The 15,397-nt window shown below is 45.0% G+C and overlaps 1 protein-coding gene across 3 annotated transcripts in view; it reads right to left on the bottom strand.

The window, feature by feature from the left end:
• The window catches only part of RBPJ (recombination signal binding protein for immunoglobulin kappa J region), a 94,496-nt gene that overhangs the window by 57,327 nt on the left and 21,772 nt on the right, over positions 1-15,397 (bottom strand). The window contains exon 1 of one of the 3 annotated variants that reach the window (XM_085223353.1): positions 1,754-1,867. The exons of 1 other annotated variant lie outside the window; for it this stretch is intronic. Coding sequence is in view for 1 of the 2 variants with exons in the window: in XM_085223354.1 (XP_085079480.1) it covers positions 1,526-1,545 (20 nt within the window). In the remaining variant the exon portion in view is untranslated. Of the gene's footprint in view, positions 1-1,525; positions 1,642-1,753; positions 1,868-15,397 lie in introns of those variants that run through there. One more of the 3 variants, XM_085223354.1, reaches the window with a different exon arrangement.

A 15,397-nucleotide genomic window follows, 5' to 3' on the forward strand; every position in this document is an offset into this window, starting at 1 on the left:
CCCCATAGAACACTTAATTGTGAAAACGTGTATGAGCCGCAAGATGCCTTTATCAGGAGAAATCAAGCAAAAGCTACAATTTAGTTTTCAACAAACAAGAATGAGGAATTGGAAACACTGCTGCAGCCGAATAAAATATCCAAGTACCATAATGCTACCTTCTCCACAAGAACAAAAGCACCAACCACCAGCTCCACCCCACCCCCAAGCAGGCTGTTGCTCTCTCTAACCACATAGCCAATGCTGCAGACAATGTAATCCCCACAGGGAAGACAGAAGGTCAGGGACACACTGTGAAATCATAAAATAAGGTCCACGTTTCAGAAAGAAACAGCAGTGCTTTCACCAGTCGGGATTTCATTTGGAACAAGCAGGTGGAGCATGGACACGGCCTGCTCTTTTCCGGACCGTCCCTTCCCTTAACACACAGAGGGAGGTTGCAAGTGTTCAGCACAGTCCAAAATTAAGGGCACAGCACTTTGAGCAAGCAGAAGTGCAGATGTGGTAAGGGTGGCAATATTCAGCATAATGCTGCAGGTGAGACTCCGTGCTGTATGGCTGCAGTGGGGCTGTTATTATTCACCAGCTGTAGGTGGCTACGAGAGTGTCACTTATTACAGTGACACGCCACAGCAGGCTAGCCATGATTAAGTATTACCCAGTGCGGTTGGAAGAGACGGCAGCTATCATTCATTGTGATCCACTGTGGCTTAGTGGGGTGGGAAGGCTACTACCCTTCACTGCAACACCACGCAGCACAAGCAGGAAGGCAACTAATAAAGCTCCGCAAAGCCCAGAGAACGGGGAACAGCACACGGTACAGAGAATGGGGAGCTCGACACCCTGCCCCGGGACAACGGAGCCCTTCCCGCAGCCTGCCAGCTCCGGCCGGGGCCGGGAGCGCTCGGCAGCAGCGCCCAACGAGGCCGGAGCCGGGGATCTGCAGCGGCTTCGGCAGGCGCTGGGGCAGAGACGGATCCCAGCGCTCAACTTCTCGCAGCCACGAGAGTCTTTGTCCGAGCGCTCCCGGCCGGGGCCGAGGGAACCCGGGTGTCCTCTCCCGCGACGGGGCGGGCTGGGCCGGCCGAGCAGGGGTAACGGGGGTAACGGCCGTAACGGCCGCAGTGTCTCTCTCCGCGGGGAGCGAGCCCTCCGACAGGCAGCGCCCTGGGCCGGCGGGGACCCGGCTCGGGGTCCCGACCGCTCCGGCAGCGCCGGGCAGAAAGGGAGCGAAGGAAAAGCGCCCGTCCCGCGGGCACCCCGTGCCGGGACCGGGCCGGGCAGCCCGACCGCCGGCAGCCGCTGCCCCGGCCCAGGGGGGCCTCCTGCCGTGCGCCCACCCGGGGGGATGCCAGCCCCCCGGGGTTTGCGCCTCAGGGCCCGCCCGGGGACCGTCCGGAGACACGCTCTGACTCCCCCAGGGCGGCGACGGGAAGGCCGAGGGGCGGGAGGCGGGCAGCCGGCGGTCCGGCGGCCCCCGAAGCCGAGCGCTCCCGGCGCGGCGCCGCGAACCCCCCACACTTACCCTGTCACAACAGGCGCCATCTTCCACAAACTCTCGCTAAAACTCCTACTCTCGCGAGAGCGCCCCCCTCCCCGCACCTGGAGCGCGCGTGCGCGAGCCCGTGCGACACGCGCGGGGCGGGGGGGCGGAGGGGTGGCGCGCCCCGCCCACTCAGCGCCCGGGTTCTCCCCTCAGACACAACAGCCCAGGCGTGGGAACCGCGCTGCGCTCGCGAGAACACGGCACTACCTGACGGCGGGCAGAGGAGAAAGCGGGGAATTCTCGCGAGAGCTGAGCGCGGTGGGTGGGGCGGGGGATTCCCTCTGCCCGCTCGTACGTCTGGCTCCTGCGTGTCCCCCGGCCGGCGGGGCGGCCAGACCGACGGGGGGCGGGGGTGGGAAAGCAGCATCGCCTGCCCGCAGGGAGGAAACCATCCCGGGCGAGGAGGAGAAGAGATGGCTGGTAGCGGGCGAGCAAGGAGCGCCAGGTAGCGAAGGCAGCTCAGCACCGTCCAGGAGAACTAGGGGCCGCCTTCTCCTCATCCCCCCCGCCCCTGGGCGGGAGGCGCGGGTGGGCCCGCCCACGTTGTGCTTTGGGCTGCGCTGCCACGTGCGAGACGTCGGCAGGCGGGCCGGGGCGGCTGAGCCTCGAGCTGCGTGTGCAGCGAGGAGCCGGCCCGGCTCGTGGGTCTCCTGCTGCTCCGAGCGGGCCTGACCTGCAAGGACGGCGGGCTGCGTGCAAGGGCAGGTGGGAGAGCGCTGCGGTGCGCTGGGAAGGCAAACTGCCCTCAGATGAGAAAGTATTCTCAGGAGTTCTGCCGGTAGTGCGATATGGGTCTTATGTGCTGGAGTGTGAAACTTGGGTTGGAAACAGTTGGGCAGCGTGGGCTTCCTGCTAAAGCTTACAGTGAAAAAAAACAGTGTTGTTATTCCCAGTAGCACTGCCTGGGAGTGCAGGCCAAATACTCCGTCACTCCTGTTTGTTTCATACCAAACACTCAAAACAGCTACGAAAACCAAAAGAAGTCTTTTTGCAAACTGGGCATAAAAACTGAGTGCAGGAGCCTGGGGCCTATAGGCACAGTTACTGGAAAAATCTGTAAGGTTTCCTACATCGTGTTGTTTGAAAAATCAGTTTTAAACCTGGTTTAATGATTGTGGTGTTTTCTACAATCAAAAACATAAGCTACAATTTTGGTCCCTGCTTGCACTGACCAATAAAGTGAGCCTTGTAATGATGTCTCAGAAGTCTCAGTAGAGATACTCTAAGGGGAATGTATCTGTACAAAGAAGCTGGCCTGGCTGCTCAAAAGTCTTGGCATAACAGGAGCCTGAATTTGGTCCATGTAGCAACACAACCATTGCAAGGTGAGGATCTGATTGTCTGTAAGAGGACTGTGCGTGAAAATTAATCAAAGATTGTATCCTGTGTCTTCATTCACAGAATCACAGAAATCGCAGAATCACCAAGGTTGGAAAAGACCTACAAGATCAGTCTAAACCATATCCCTCAACACAAAATCCAAACGTTCCTTGAACGCTTCCAGGGTCGGTGGCTCCACCACCTCCCTGGGCAGCCCATTCCACAGTGCCTGACCAATCTTTCAGAAAAGTAGTATTCAAGCTCTTTATGCACTTAGTATAACATATGTAACTTCAAAAGCATGTGCAACTTTGATTTAAAAATCCCCCAGGCTCCAAAAAGTGGGTCATTTTTATTACTTCACCTCCATACCTCTGCTGTCTCCCAAATTAGGAAAAAGTAATATATTTTCAATAATACCATTAACATGGTGCTTCTATATATCTTCATGAAGTACACTCTCTTCTGCTAACACTAATCCAGTGAATGTCTCAGATGGGTAAAATCGTGCTTTAAGAGGTTGCTTGGCCACATAGTTTGCTGTAATTCTATTAACTGTACAAACAGCTGTTGTCTGCTATCATTAAAACCATTTTTTCCATTCTGATTTCTCTCTGCTCATTAATTATCAAAGGACATTGATTGGCTCCATGAAGAAGCCACGAAGGCACGGATCTTGTTGAAAGCACAATACATACTGAAAATCCTGTGTTGTTTGTGAAGAGCAACTAATAATCCCTTTAGAAATCTCTTCCTAACATCCTTTTTTTTTTCTTCTTTTTTTCCAAGGCTAAAGAATGATCTCAGTTCATGCTAGCTCCATTCCATTAAGAATGGTTCCTGGACACGTGCCATGGCCTGTCTCTAGATGGTCATTTTCTGAGGCCCCTCTTTTAGTGTGTTTTAAATCAAAATGGAAAATCTAAAAATACTGCACACAATAACATGCCGTGTCTAGACTCTTGATATTTTACAAAGAAGGCATTTGTATTAATAATCAAATTAATTGGATACTGATGCAGACACATTATTTTGAAGAATTAATAATTACAGAAATGGTCATAATTCTTTCCGTTACTGACAGCTACGTTGTAAAACAAATGACCATTGAATTTTTTTTTTCCCTTTTCAGTTATAAACAATCTGCAGTGCGAAAGGCCAGGAATACTATTCATGTCAAAAACAATAGCCTCGAATATCTCGAGGTGGAAAGACAGATAATAAAACCACAGAGGGTTTCTTAGGTATTGTTCATGCATTGAATTTTACTCCTCATTGCTTAAAGTTCTTATTTCACATAGTGCAAGCAATTTCTATTGATGTGAGTGCAAACTGAAAGCATCTCATGCCTCAGGGTACTGGGCCCCACTCGCTTTCTGGTCTTTAATGAATTGTAAACACTTCCAGACCTGAGGTAGAGGGGCAAATGTGAAGACAAAGTTTTCACAATTAAAATTTTTGTATGTGCTACGCAATCATCAGTTGAACCTTTCAATACTAGGTGATTTTAACCCTGCTGATGTCAGCGGGATAGTTTTGAGCCAGACACGTGGCTTCAGAAATGCAGAAGCATGGCTCAGAAGTGCCACTGAAGGATGGGATTCATAAGGCATGGGGCCACACTCCTTCAGCTGGGTACCAGAACCACCAGCTGCCTTTAGAAAGGAAAGGAAATCTCTTCTGCTGGCATTTTGTAAACCATGGAGCCAGGTACCGTCCTGCTTTCTGGGCTCTCTGGCTCGTACAGATGTGGACAGAGCCAGGTCTATGGGTCTGTCTGTCTGCAGTCTGTTCAGATGCCTGCAGCTCCATCTGGGAAGTCATGTGGTTCCCTCATCCTCATGGCTACCATGAGGCTGAAGGAGCTGCCTGCCGGGCTGAACACAGTCTGGCCCTGGCCTGGCAGGATTGGGGAGCACTGGCCGCAAGCTGTAATAAAAGGGCTTGAGATTGCAACAGCCTGCCTGACCAGTCCAGGCCAAACTTTATCCAGCTCAGCTGTAGCTCTGGTCTTCCCAGGCTCATTCCTTTGGGCTTGACACAGTACTGCCTGCCTGCTCATTTGGCTACAGCTTTGAGTCTGGATGACTTGGAGAATGTTAGAAGACAAAAGATCTGCATCCATGCCTGTAGGAGCACTCTGTGTCTCTGAACATCTGTTGCACGCTTAGGACAGTGAGTCCTCTTTCCCACCTGAATCTTGCTTCTGAGAAAAAGTAACTCATAGCACAACTTGTAAAATCCAAGCTATTTAAAAAACAAAGTGACCTTAAAAAACATCGTAGGTAGTAGAATCACACACTTCTCTGAATCTTCAGTTCAGTGCAAGTAACAGGTTTCTCTAGATGTTGCAGTTTATATCTGGTGATGGAAATCACACATTCTAGTAGTACATACTATGATATAACTCTTCTGGAATTTTATAAGCACAGGATGTACAATGTGGTTTAACCGCGTGTCTAGGAAAGAAAATAAACAGGCAGTTGCCCACAGAGCATATCTTACATCTGAGCTTCTGTGTATATGCCAGCTAAAGTTATTGCCTTAACTTCTGGCTGGACAACTAGATGTCAGAAGTGCCTCTGCTGCTCGAAATGGAAGATATTGTTCAGCGTAGCTCTGAGAGTTTGTTACGCTGTCCTGAGATGATAACAGTAAAGGATAGTTAGTGATTTTAAACAAGTGTTGCTGAATAGTTTTCACTTGTGTGTCATAATCTCAGTAGAACAAAGAAAAATCTGAACCTGCATCTTTATGCCAGTCTTAGCCTTAGCACAGTATATCCCAAAAGCCACAGTCAGGCTTGTGCTTCACTCAAGAATGCTTTGCAAGCAAGCACAGCATCAAGCATTTTTAGAATCTAAAGGCAAGATGCAAGAAGTGAGAATAACAAACAATAGGAAGGAAGAGGGGGAGGGAAGATGAGGTTAACAGTAATAACATCATGTGGTTATGTAGGTTAACAGTGTGAACAGCTTAATGACTGACTTCTGTACCCTTTTATTTTTAAACACTTTTCTAAAACACTCTGTTAAGACACATTTTGTATTGAACTTTGCCCCCAACCCTATCCGTTCAGTTATTTTCCATTAGATGAAGTATATAGATGAATAGAATTCTCTATTTGCACTCTGTATATCTGTACTCCTCAGGCTCTTCAAAGAAACAGCTATCCATCTCTGAACTTCCCCTGCACAGTGCTCCTTTCACTGCTGCACACATGGGGTGCCCATCCCAGAGATTTTGTGGCATCTGGTGATCCTCCTGCAGTGGGACTGCCTGCAGTGGTGCCTGGTGCCCTCAGTCTCCTGCTGTTGGTGTGCCCTGTACAGACCTGCTGCACGTCTACTGCACTGAATCCCTGAACCAGAGAGCATCCTGGCAGCACCTGCCCACCATCCAGTGAACTCCAGCTCCTGTATCCACAACCCCAAACTCTGGCCAAAACGAGATTCATAGGGCCACACCTTGGTGCTGCTGGGGCCTCGTGCCACAGGTAGCGTGTGTACCCACCGAACCTGTTCTTGGATTAAACCGCATGCATGGGATTACAGAAGGATTACTGAAGGGGAGTATGGCAGGATAAACTGTAAAAAATCTCTTCTGCTTTTCCAAGACATACAGGAGAACGTGCTGTTCCTTTTTTTATATGGCCATTTAATGTTTCAGTAGAATGCAACAAAGGTGAATTAATTCCATCCCACTGAAATAGAGAGGACAGGGAAGACTGAATTTGTCAGTTAGACTATGAATTATTACAGACAAAGCAAAAAGGAAGATGTATAGGTTATGATACAGCTCCAGATGTTTTATCAACTTTATTAAATACAAATTGAGTTTGCAATGTTATGGTTTTGAACCAGTGTGAAAACAGATGTCTTTGTGCAGAAAAAGTACTTAACCAGAGACACTGTCTCATTTCTTTCGTTTTCATGATGTGTGTTGCTATACTGTCTATGCTAGCAGACACGCTCACACTTAAACCTACAATTCAGTGTCTGAGTGGATTTTTTCAGATAGTCTGCTCCCTCAGAGATAGCCTATTCTGACATACTTCTTCTTTACCTGCAAGTAAAATGTGGTTTTGGGAAGCCACCAAAGAATGAGAACTCATTTGACTCAACAAAACACGAAAGAAACTCAGACTCTTGATTATATGTGTTTTTCTCTTGTATTTAGTGCTTAAGGGCATTTCAGACTAACTATAAAAAGGTATAAAAAAAGAGCTCAGCAGCTTACTCTAAAAGAAAACCACAAACTGCACATAACCCCTTGATAAAATTACCACTGAAAACCTATTTGAAATTATAATCCAACCCATTTTACTATGAACTAGGCAAGTCTAGGTCCCAGACGTAGCCACATGCTCTGCAGAATGGGAAAAAAACTTAGACAGAAATCCTTAACCTGTAATTCTCAGTACAAATATGTGCACACACATTTTCCTTGTAATAACTAGAGAGAGGAGCTAAGAAATTAATTGTTTCACAGAGAGCATAAAGCTAGGTTTCGCTGTTTCGATTAGGCCTTATGCTAGTCCTGGATGAAGAAGTTAAACTGACTTTGCATGTTCGGTGGCTTATAGAGATTGTAAGTGACCTCAAGCCAGGAAGATAACACTAGTTTTTTTTGTCTGTTTCTTTATTTAAAATATTGAGGAAGTTATATATTCCCGAAAAATAAGATTTTTTTGAAGTATTTTAAACACGTGGTCAAAGAACGTGTAATCTTAAAAACTACTTATCTTACAATACTGTCATCTTGATATCTGTTTGGTTTGGGTTTTTTTGTTTTTTGTTTTTGGTTTTTGGTCAAGAACAGTCACAGATTTTAGTAGCTGTGGGCTTTATCTAATTTTCATACCACTCTCCCTCAGAATATCACTTAGAACCTCTGTTGTGCTGTAGCTCTTTTTCCAAAATCCTCATCCCACCTCGCTCGCAAAGAAGGACCATTTCTGGTAGCACTTGATGAAAATAAATTCCATTCAAATTGCCTGAGAATATTTCATTGCTCGGTTCCAGGGTGGCTGACACTTTTGAATAAAATAACCATTTGATTTTTTTTCCCTTGTAGTGCATTACAAGTGACCTTTTAATGCTAAAGTTCATTAGTGCTTGGATATCATATTGATGAGCTTTGCATAAACGAATAGATGAGCAGATAAGGCATAACCAAGGTAATGAGCTTATAGCTGTTACGGAGGTAACTGAAGATATGTCACTGATGCTAATTAAAGAATTTCTGTATAATTTTTTTATTGTCAGTGTTGATTCAGAAGTCACTATCACTGTCACTTCTTTTATCATAACCAGTGTTTCATAGACAGCTGTATCTATTTTTGAAATCCCAGTAGCCAACCATTCTTATTACGTATGACTTCGTCATTTGTTTGTTTTTCTGATCATTACTGGCACTGACCTTGCCAAGAGCTAAGCACATGCATAATTTTATTCATGTGATTAGACTCGTTAAAGCTAATGGGATTAGTCAAGAAAGTAAAGCTACTTCTGGTTAAGTGTTTGCCATTTGGAGCTGTTTGACAAGAAACAAAATCAAGAAACTGGAAGGAATTCAGACTAAACAAGAATTTTCATTAAATGTAACATAAAGAGAAATTCAAACAATTTTTCCTTGACCCAAGCTTGGTACGTAATGAGCAATGGCTGCCACTGTTTCCAAGCAGCTTTCCAGGTACTTAGCTTTCAAAATTGCAGCTACAGATTCCCACAGAAGGGTTCTCACTTCAGAATTTCCTTCATCTTGTTTGCCTTCCATCTGTGTATTCCCCTTTCCCAGTTTTGACATATGAAAAAGGTTTTTTCTACTTAATTTGTCAGGCATAGCACAATTTGTCAGTTAACATGAAGGTGGTTTCACATGGCAAGTAAACAAGAATTTTCTAACGTTGATCTGCCTTCAGAAAAGGCTAGCTTGCTCAAACTGGAGCTGGTTTCAGCAAACTTTACCATGTCTTTTAGGATGACATTTCTAACAACAGATAATTAGAAATACAAATTCTGGCCAGTAGCCCAACAAAGAAGGCTGACTGTAACTGGAGAGCTATGGCACAGCGTTGCAAACCAGGAAAACCCAGAAAAGGTTTTGCTCACACAGGATGAGGAGGATTGCCCTGAATTAAGTAAAGCAAAAGTGCTTGTTGTTTTAGAGGACCTGCCTGAAGCTAGGACAGGGGCTTGTAGGTTTAGTAGGTCCTTTGTGTGAAATTAAGAGATGTCTATTTCAGTAGAGAGGGACCTTTAAAAGTCATCTAGTCCAACTGCCCTGCAAAAACAGGGACATCTACACCTAACTCAGGCTGCTCAGAGCCCAGTCCAGCCCAACTTTGAATGTATCCAGGGACAAGAGACTGTCCTACCTTTGTACTTCATTTCAGGCACTGTGAGGCTGCCTCAGTCTGTGACCTGCCTGTTGAAAGCCTCACAAAAGTATTATAGCAGCCAGAATACTGTACTTAGAGAGCAGATGTGTTTCAGCCCCTTTCTCTGATAGCTATCTTGGCTTGGGCTGAGAGAGGAGTGGCAGGGAGCAGTTACTCTACCTCCGTTCACTACCCCAAGGAAATTCCCTACTGGATCATCAGGACAGTTTTATGGCCATTGGTACCACAGATCAAATGTACAGTGAGTGATTAACTTCAATTTTGAATAAGCTGTTATTTGTTATTTTTGATCTCTGGTGAGATGTTGTGTATACAATAAATTATAAAAAATCTGGCCTCTCACTTATAAAAACAAATACCAACTGTCCTGCTATCATTGTGGAGCAATAAATCTCCCCTGGCCTTGGAAAAATACATCTCTTGTGGACTTTCACCCACTTTATACCTTATTTGCAAAACAAACACTTTTTTTGATTCCTCATAAGTACAAATGATGACAAAAACTGAACGAAGCTACAGTAGTGGCTATTTGTATCTCAAAAGTTAAAAAATGCAGTGAAGACAGACTGCCTTCCTTTGGCTTTTTCTGGGTAGAGGTTAGAAAAACAGCAAATCCACCACTACCAAATCTAGTGCTAGGGGTGGTGGATATTATTAACTCCTTTTTTTTTTCTTTCTTTTTTTTTTTCTAGGAAAGCCACTGAACTATGCCCCAATGCACATGATTTTACGAACGTTAGAGAGAGCCATGTGGTGTTCATATAGTGTTTAATCTTGATGAAGTCTCAGCGCCCAAAGTTTTATGATTAATGGCAGAGGAGGAACATTCGAGTGACAGTTAGGGCTCTGCCAGTTTGTACTGTATATACAGCTGTTACTGCACAGGGGAGGGAAATGTAGGGTCTGGCTGTCTGTTCCAAACAAAAAGAAATGGCACATGCTATTACTTCCAGATCATTGCAGTCCCTGCACCACCATCTGCTGGGGGTCAGAGCAGTTGTCCGGGTCGGCGTCAGTCATGCACAAACTCAATGCCTTCCACTGAGCTGCGCCCAGCAGTACATATTTACAAGAACAATAAAGCAAACCTGCTCCCCGGACACAGGCACCACAATGCTCCATCACATTTCCAACAAAGGGGCACAACGAAAGTTGATATGCATTACAAAGGGGATTCTCAGAGATCACAGCTTTGTGATTTCAGGCCGTAACACAAATTGAAGGGAAGAAAAACTGTCACTAATAAGCTCAAACCTAGGGATCACTGTATTTGTAATTGATGTAGCATCTCTAAAAGGGTGCCTGGCTTTCCACATTTCCCCTTTTCCTATTTACAAAGTCCTACGTAAAGGATATTAATTGGGAAAAGCTCTGACAATAAATGCTAAACATTTTGATACATTATTCTGTAGTGGCGGCCAGTTGGGCTTCCACCAAGCCCAACTTGCCTCTGTCTGCATCTTCTTAGCATGCTATGCCGTGTGCTGGGGAGAGGGACAGAGAGCCCTGAGCTGATGTAAGCCAAGCCATTCCTGGAAACAGGACTGGCACGGCTGTGTCAGCATGATGTTGAAACTGAATGAGCAGTTTTAGCATCTCTTCAGCCCAAAGAACTAGTGAGTAATTCATTTCTTCTGCTAAGAGTGGCTGCTTCAACAGTAATAGTGTGACAACTCCGTGCAAGAGTGTGGGGTACAGCTAGCCACTCATAGTGCTTTCCTGAACCCATGACTGACCACAGACAGGAGACCTTTGGTTTATGCAGTTGGAAGTGGGTCTGCTTGCTGTGCATTAGGGCACAGTGCAGAGGTGTAGAGATAAAGCACAACTTCTCTCTTCAACTTGGGCTAGCTTGCTGCTGGGCTAAGTCCCATTTTCTTGTATTTTATCCAAGGGGAAGCAGTGCAGCAATGGAGCTCAGAGCAAAGACATTTGCATGGCTTGTAACAAATTCAGGAGTATTCAGCTGAGCTTGTTCTTAGCATCCATACTGCTAAAGCAGGCAACAGTGCCAACACAGGGTAAGAAAAGTGGGCAGCAGTCCTGGAAAGCTGTGAAGAGAGCAAGTGGAGCTGGACTGGGAGCATTTTTAAGTGAGGCTCACGGCCAAATAACTGCAAACCGTGCTGTACAAGCAAAACCACAGTATGGACTGCTGTGCTCTCTGCCTCACATAGCTGCAGTGTCAGTCACAGCACTACCACATACATAATATTTGATATTTCATCTGATAATTAGTGGTTTTAGCATGAGCAAACCCAATCTTGTTAGGTCCTATCCTATCCTTGGTTGTTTTCATATTTACAAAACTCCACTCTGGGTATTTTTGCATTAAGCTTCTTGTGTCCATGTAGCATTTGACAGCATCTTGGATGCACACACTTCACCTGAAACATAGCATGGAGCAGAGACCTCCAGGTAGCTGCACCTACATGCTTCCAAACTCCACCTCCTCAGCCTTCCTGGCACCAGGACACCCCGCTGCCAGAGCAGCAGAGCTTGTTCTGAAGCCTGCAAGGAATGTGGAACAGCACTGCTGTGCTTCTTTGCAGTATGTCATGGGACTCAACTGCATATTTGTACTTGCAGAGCACTTTGAGCTGTTCAGCACTGAGTTGAACTGCTCTGGTTCATACTGCAATGAGGCAGTCTTTCAGTGTGGGATCAGAACCAAAGAAAGGATTGTTTTTAATGATCTAGTACCACAGCCTGAGAACAAAGCAATAAGATGCAGAACAGCAGCCAAGGTACATTTTAGGTGTCATAGTGGATGCAAAGTGTAAATGACTTGATGCTTGTAGTTTTGGAGAGAGATTCTCTGAACAGTCTTTTAACCTGTAGAAAATGGATACAAATCTGCCCTAAATGTGTAGGGACTGAAAGTCATTCCCATCAGTAATCCAAGAGAAATATCTTTTTTTCTGTGCCTAGTCCACAGTAGACAGGTGCTGCATGGTGGAAGTCATGCCTTTCAGCTCTTTCTTACACCTCTCTTGGCAGCTTTATTCCAGCATCCACTGTCTATATTAGCACAGGCAGCAGCCTGGGCTTCTCAGCCTGCAAGTCATCCTTCTGGACAGAGGTCAAACATATCCTTCAGAAAATCCTGGAGTAATTTAGAACTGGTTTTGTGTATTCTGTACATAAATAAGGGACTTCAGCATTCAGAAAATATCTTACAACTCCTATGTTTAGTAGCAAATGGAAAACACAAGAACAGATACATTCCGGCCTAGTGAAATACTTTTTTTCTTATAAAAACAAAGCTTTTACCAAATGAACAATTGAACAATTAAACTGGTAGTCTTATGGCACATTCCTGCTAAACCATGCTCTTTGATGAAGCTGGTGCAATAATCCCCCCTCCAGCATATTGTGGCATACTTAAAAAGAAATGGTGCTCTGGACGAACCCTATTCTCAACTTCTATTTCATAAATCTGTCATTGTGTGAACTAGAGAGTTTAGTTTATTTCTCTTAATTGCCTAGATGAAAGGAACTAATGTAATGCCTGATCCTGTGGGTACCCAGTTAGACACTACAGATTAAGAGGCAAATGATGAAATCACACAGCATCCATTGGCTGCACTGGAAACTTTTTGTTTAGATACTTAGGAAATGAGCTGTTGAGAAAATCTTTGCTAAAATAACAGTGGGGTTTTTATGCTATTTTTTAAAATTATTATTATTTATTATATTGCCTCTCTCATATATTGCCTCATCAACATCACCCTTCATCTCTGAGGCTGTACATAGTGTTTTTATAGAGAGTAGTTCTGTGAGTTACCAGACTGCAGGGCAATACAACTTCAGTCCAGATGAGGAACAATGAGATATCTGTTGAATTGGTCAGCACACAAAATACACTGCTTATGCCAGCTTTATTCTTTATGCTGTCTCAGTGACAGCTATGGGAGAAATGGTGATATTTGATCAAACCTGAATTGCACAGGTGCAATGTTTTGCCTTTTTGAACAAAAATAATCCAGTATCGCAATCTGTACCAGTTGAGACATCGCACCAAGTGGCGGTGACATCTCTGGTCCAGGATTAACTGCTTTACTGCCTGGTGGAGCCTTGGTCTGACTTTTTACCCCCAAACCACTTAGATACCATTACTTACATATCTGTCTTGAACTCATTTATAAATTTAATAACCTATCTTCTTCCAAATCTCTTCTCTGAATTGCTTCCGCAGTACTGCCTGCAAGAAGCTTCTAATGCCTAATGGCTAGACAAATGGCCATTAGGAAATAATGGATTCATTAAATATAATTATGTAGCTTTATGAAGCAATAGTTTAGTGATTTGCAGCAAGCCTAGGGGATACATACGATTGTTGTGGACTTCTGGTGCTTTTGTCCTCCGGCCCTTCTCACTGCCTGCTCTACCCACTTCCAGCATTGTATTTCAGCCCCTTGAATTTCCCTGATTGCAAATTGAGCAATAATTCCAAAGTACAGAATACAGGGAATTCCCCAAACAGATTGAAGATGTTTAAAATTTCAGATGGGAGAAAAATATATTCAAAGCTTTTAATGTTTAAGTATATTTCTCTCTATTGTTTATATTATAGAAATCTTCTGAAAAAATTGCTGAAAGGATTGTCTTTTTTTTAATCAATTTACTAAACTTTTGTTTTGCCCTTTATGTTAATTATGAAAGACGTTATTACATTTCCTTTGCACCTTTTAAGCTACTGCACTGTTAATGGCCATGTATGCCCTCACATAGCTGCTCTTCCTGATCATCCGCTGCTTAAACAGGGCTGGAAAAGTAGCACAACAGAAAAACGTTGTCTTAAAGGTCCTGTAGCTTAAGTAGTGAACTAGAAAGAGACGTGGCAGAGAGAAATTGTAGATGGAGTAAAGGGGGGGAAAAAAAAGGGGGGGTGGGGGGGTGGCAGAGGGTGTGGAATGGGAAGGCAAAGAGAGTGATTGTTTGCTTCAATAAATAGAGAGGGATAGCTGAGCAGGCAGCATGGAACTGCTCCCGATCTCTGTTCTGGCACTTGTGGATCTTTTGAAAACAGGCCAGAAGGACATGCTGAATTTGTTGCTCCCGTGTGCCAGCCTTTTCTGCAGCAGCGAGAGAAACCAATCAGTGCTGCTTCTAAAGCAGCTGGAGACTGAGAGAACTGCGGTCCCCCGCTGCCTGGCAGGCTGCAGCACAGGGTCTTCTCGCTTTCCAGCCACTACAGAGGCTCCATTGACAAAATGTGTGCTGCATTTGAAGGAGCACAATGTGACGATGAAAGAACCTTAGAGAGACAAAACAAGGAAGGGGGAGAAAAGAGGGGAGGAGGGAGAATTAAATGGGACTGGGGGAGCAAGCTAAAGGCAGGGTGACAGAATCAAAAGGAGAACGTACTAATCTGCAAATGTGGTGGTAAAAATAAATCATAATCGTCACATTCAACACTTCTTGACATGCTTTGTCAAAGCAGATGGTTGAGATAACAAGATCTGAGAAAACAAATACTTCATTAATGTTCACTCTCACTGATTTTCCAGGACACAGGCAGGCTTGTTTTTGTCCCCCAATTTCACAAGTCATAGAATCATAGAATGGCCTGGGTTGAAAAGGACCACAATGATAATCTAGTTTCAACCACCCTGGGGCATCCGCAACCTCCTTGGGCAACCTGTTCCAGTGTGTCACCACCCTCTGTGTGAAAACCTTTCTCCAAGTCCCCAACAGATCTGTACAGGCATAGCAAACAGGAGAGCTCACATTCTCATCCTTAGTTTCAGAGAGACGGAGGAAGAGTTCAGATCTCTGCAAGCCGGGAGCTTGTGTGCATAACTGACAATCCGAATAACAAACTCAGAATGAGAACAAATGCTACTTGAAACAAAGCCATTTCCCCTCTTATTTGTACTTCATTAAATCAGCAAACAGGAGGTATGGCAGAATAAAAACTGGGGTACTGCTAAAAGCTCAAATCACCATGACGTGCCTGGCTGTGTTGTGGGGCATCTGAGAGGGGCACCCAAGAGCTCGTAGGATGTGTCTGTAGTAGTGTTTTTGCAATCTCCCAGCTGCCTCTGTTTGCTGTTCTTATCCAGAAGGAAGGGCAGGCTGGGAGCACAGGAACTGAAATTTATAACCAAGCGACTGGACTGGAA

The sequence above is a fragment of the Meleagris gallopavo genome, chromosome 4 (assembly GCF_905368555.1).
Source record: "Meleagris gallopavo chromosome 4, MGAL_WU_HG_1.1, whole genome shotgun sequence".
NCBI classification, from domain to species: domain Eukaryota; kingdom Metazoa; phylum Chordata; class Aves; order Galliformes; family Phasianidae; genus Meleagris; species Meleagris gallopavo.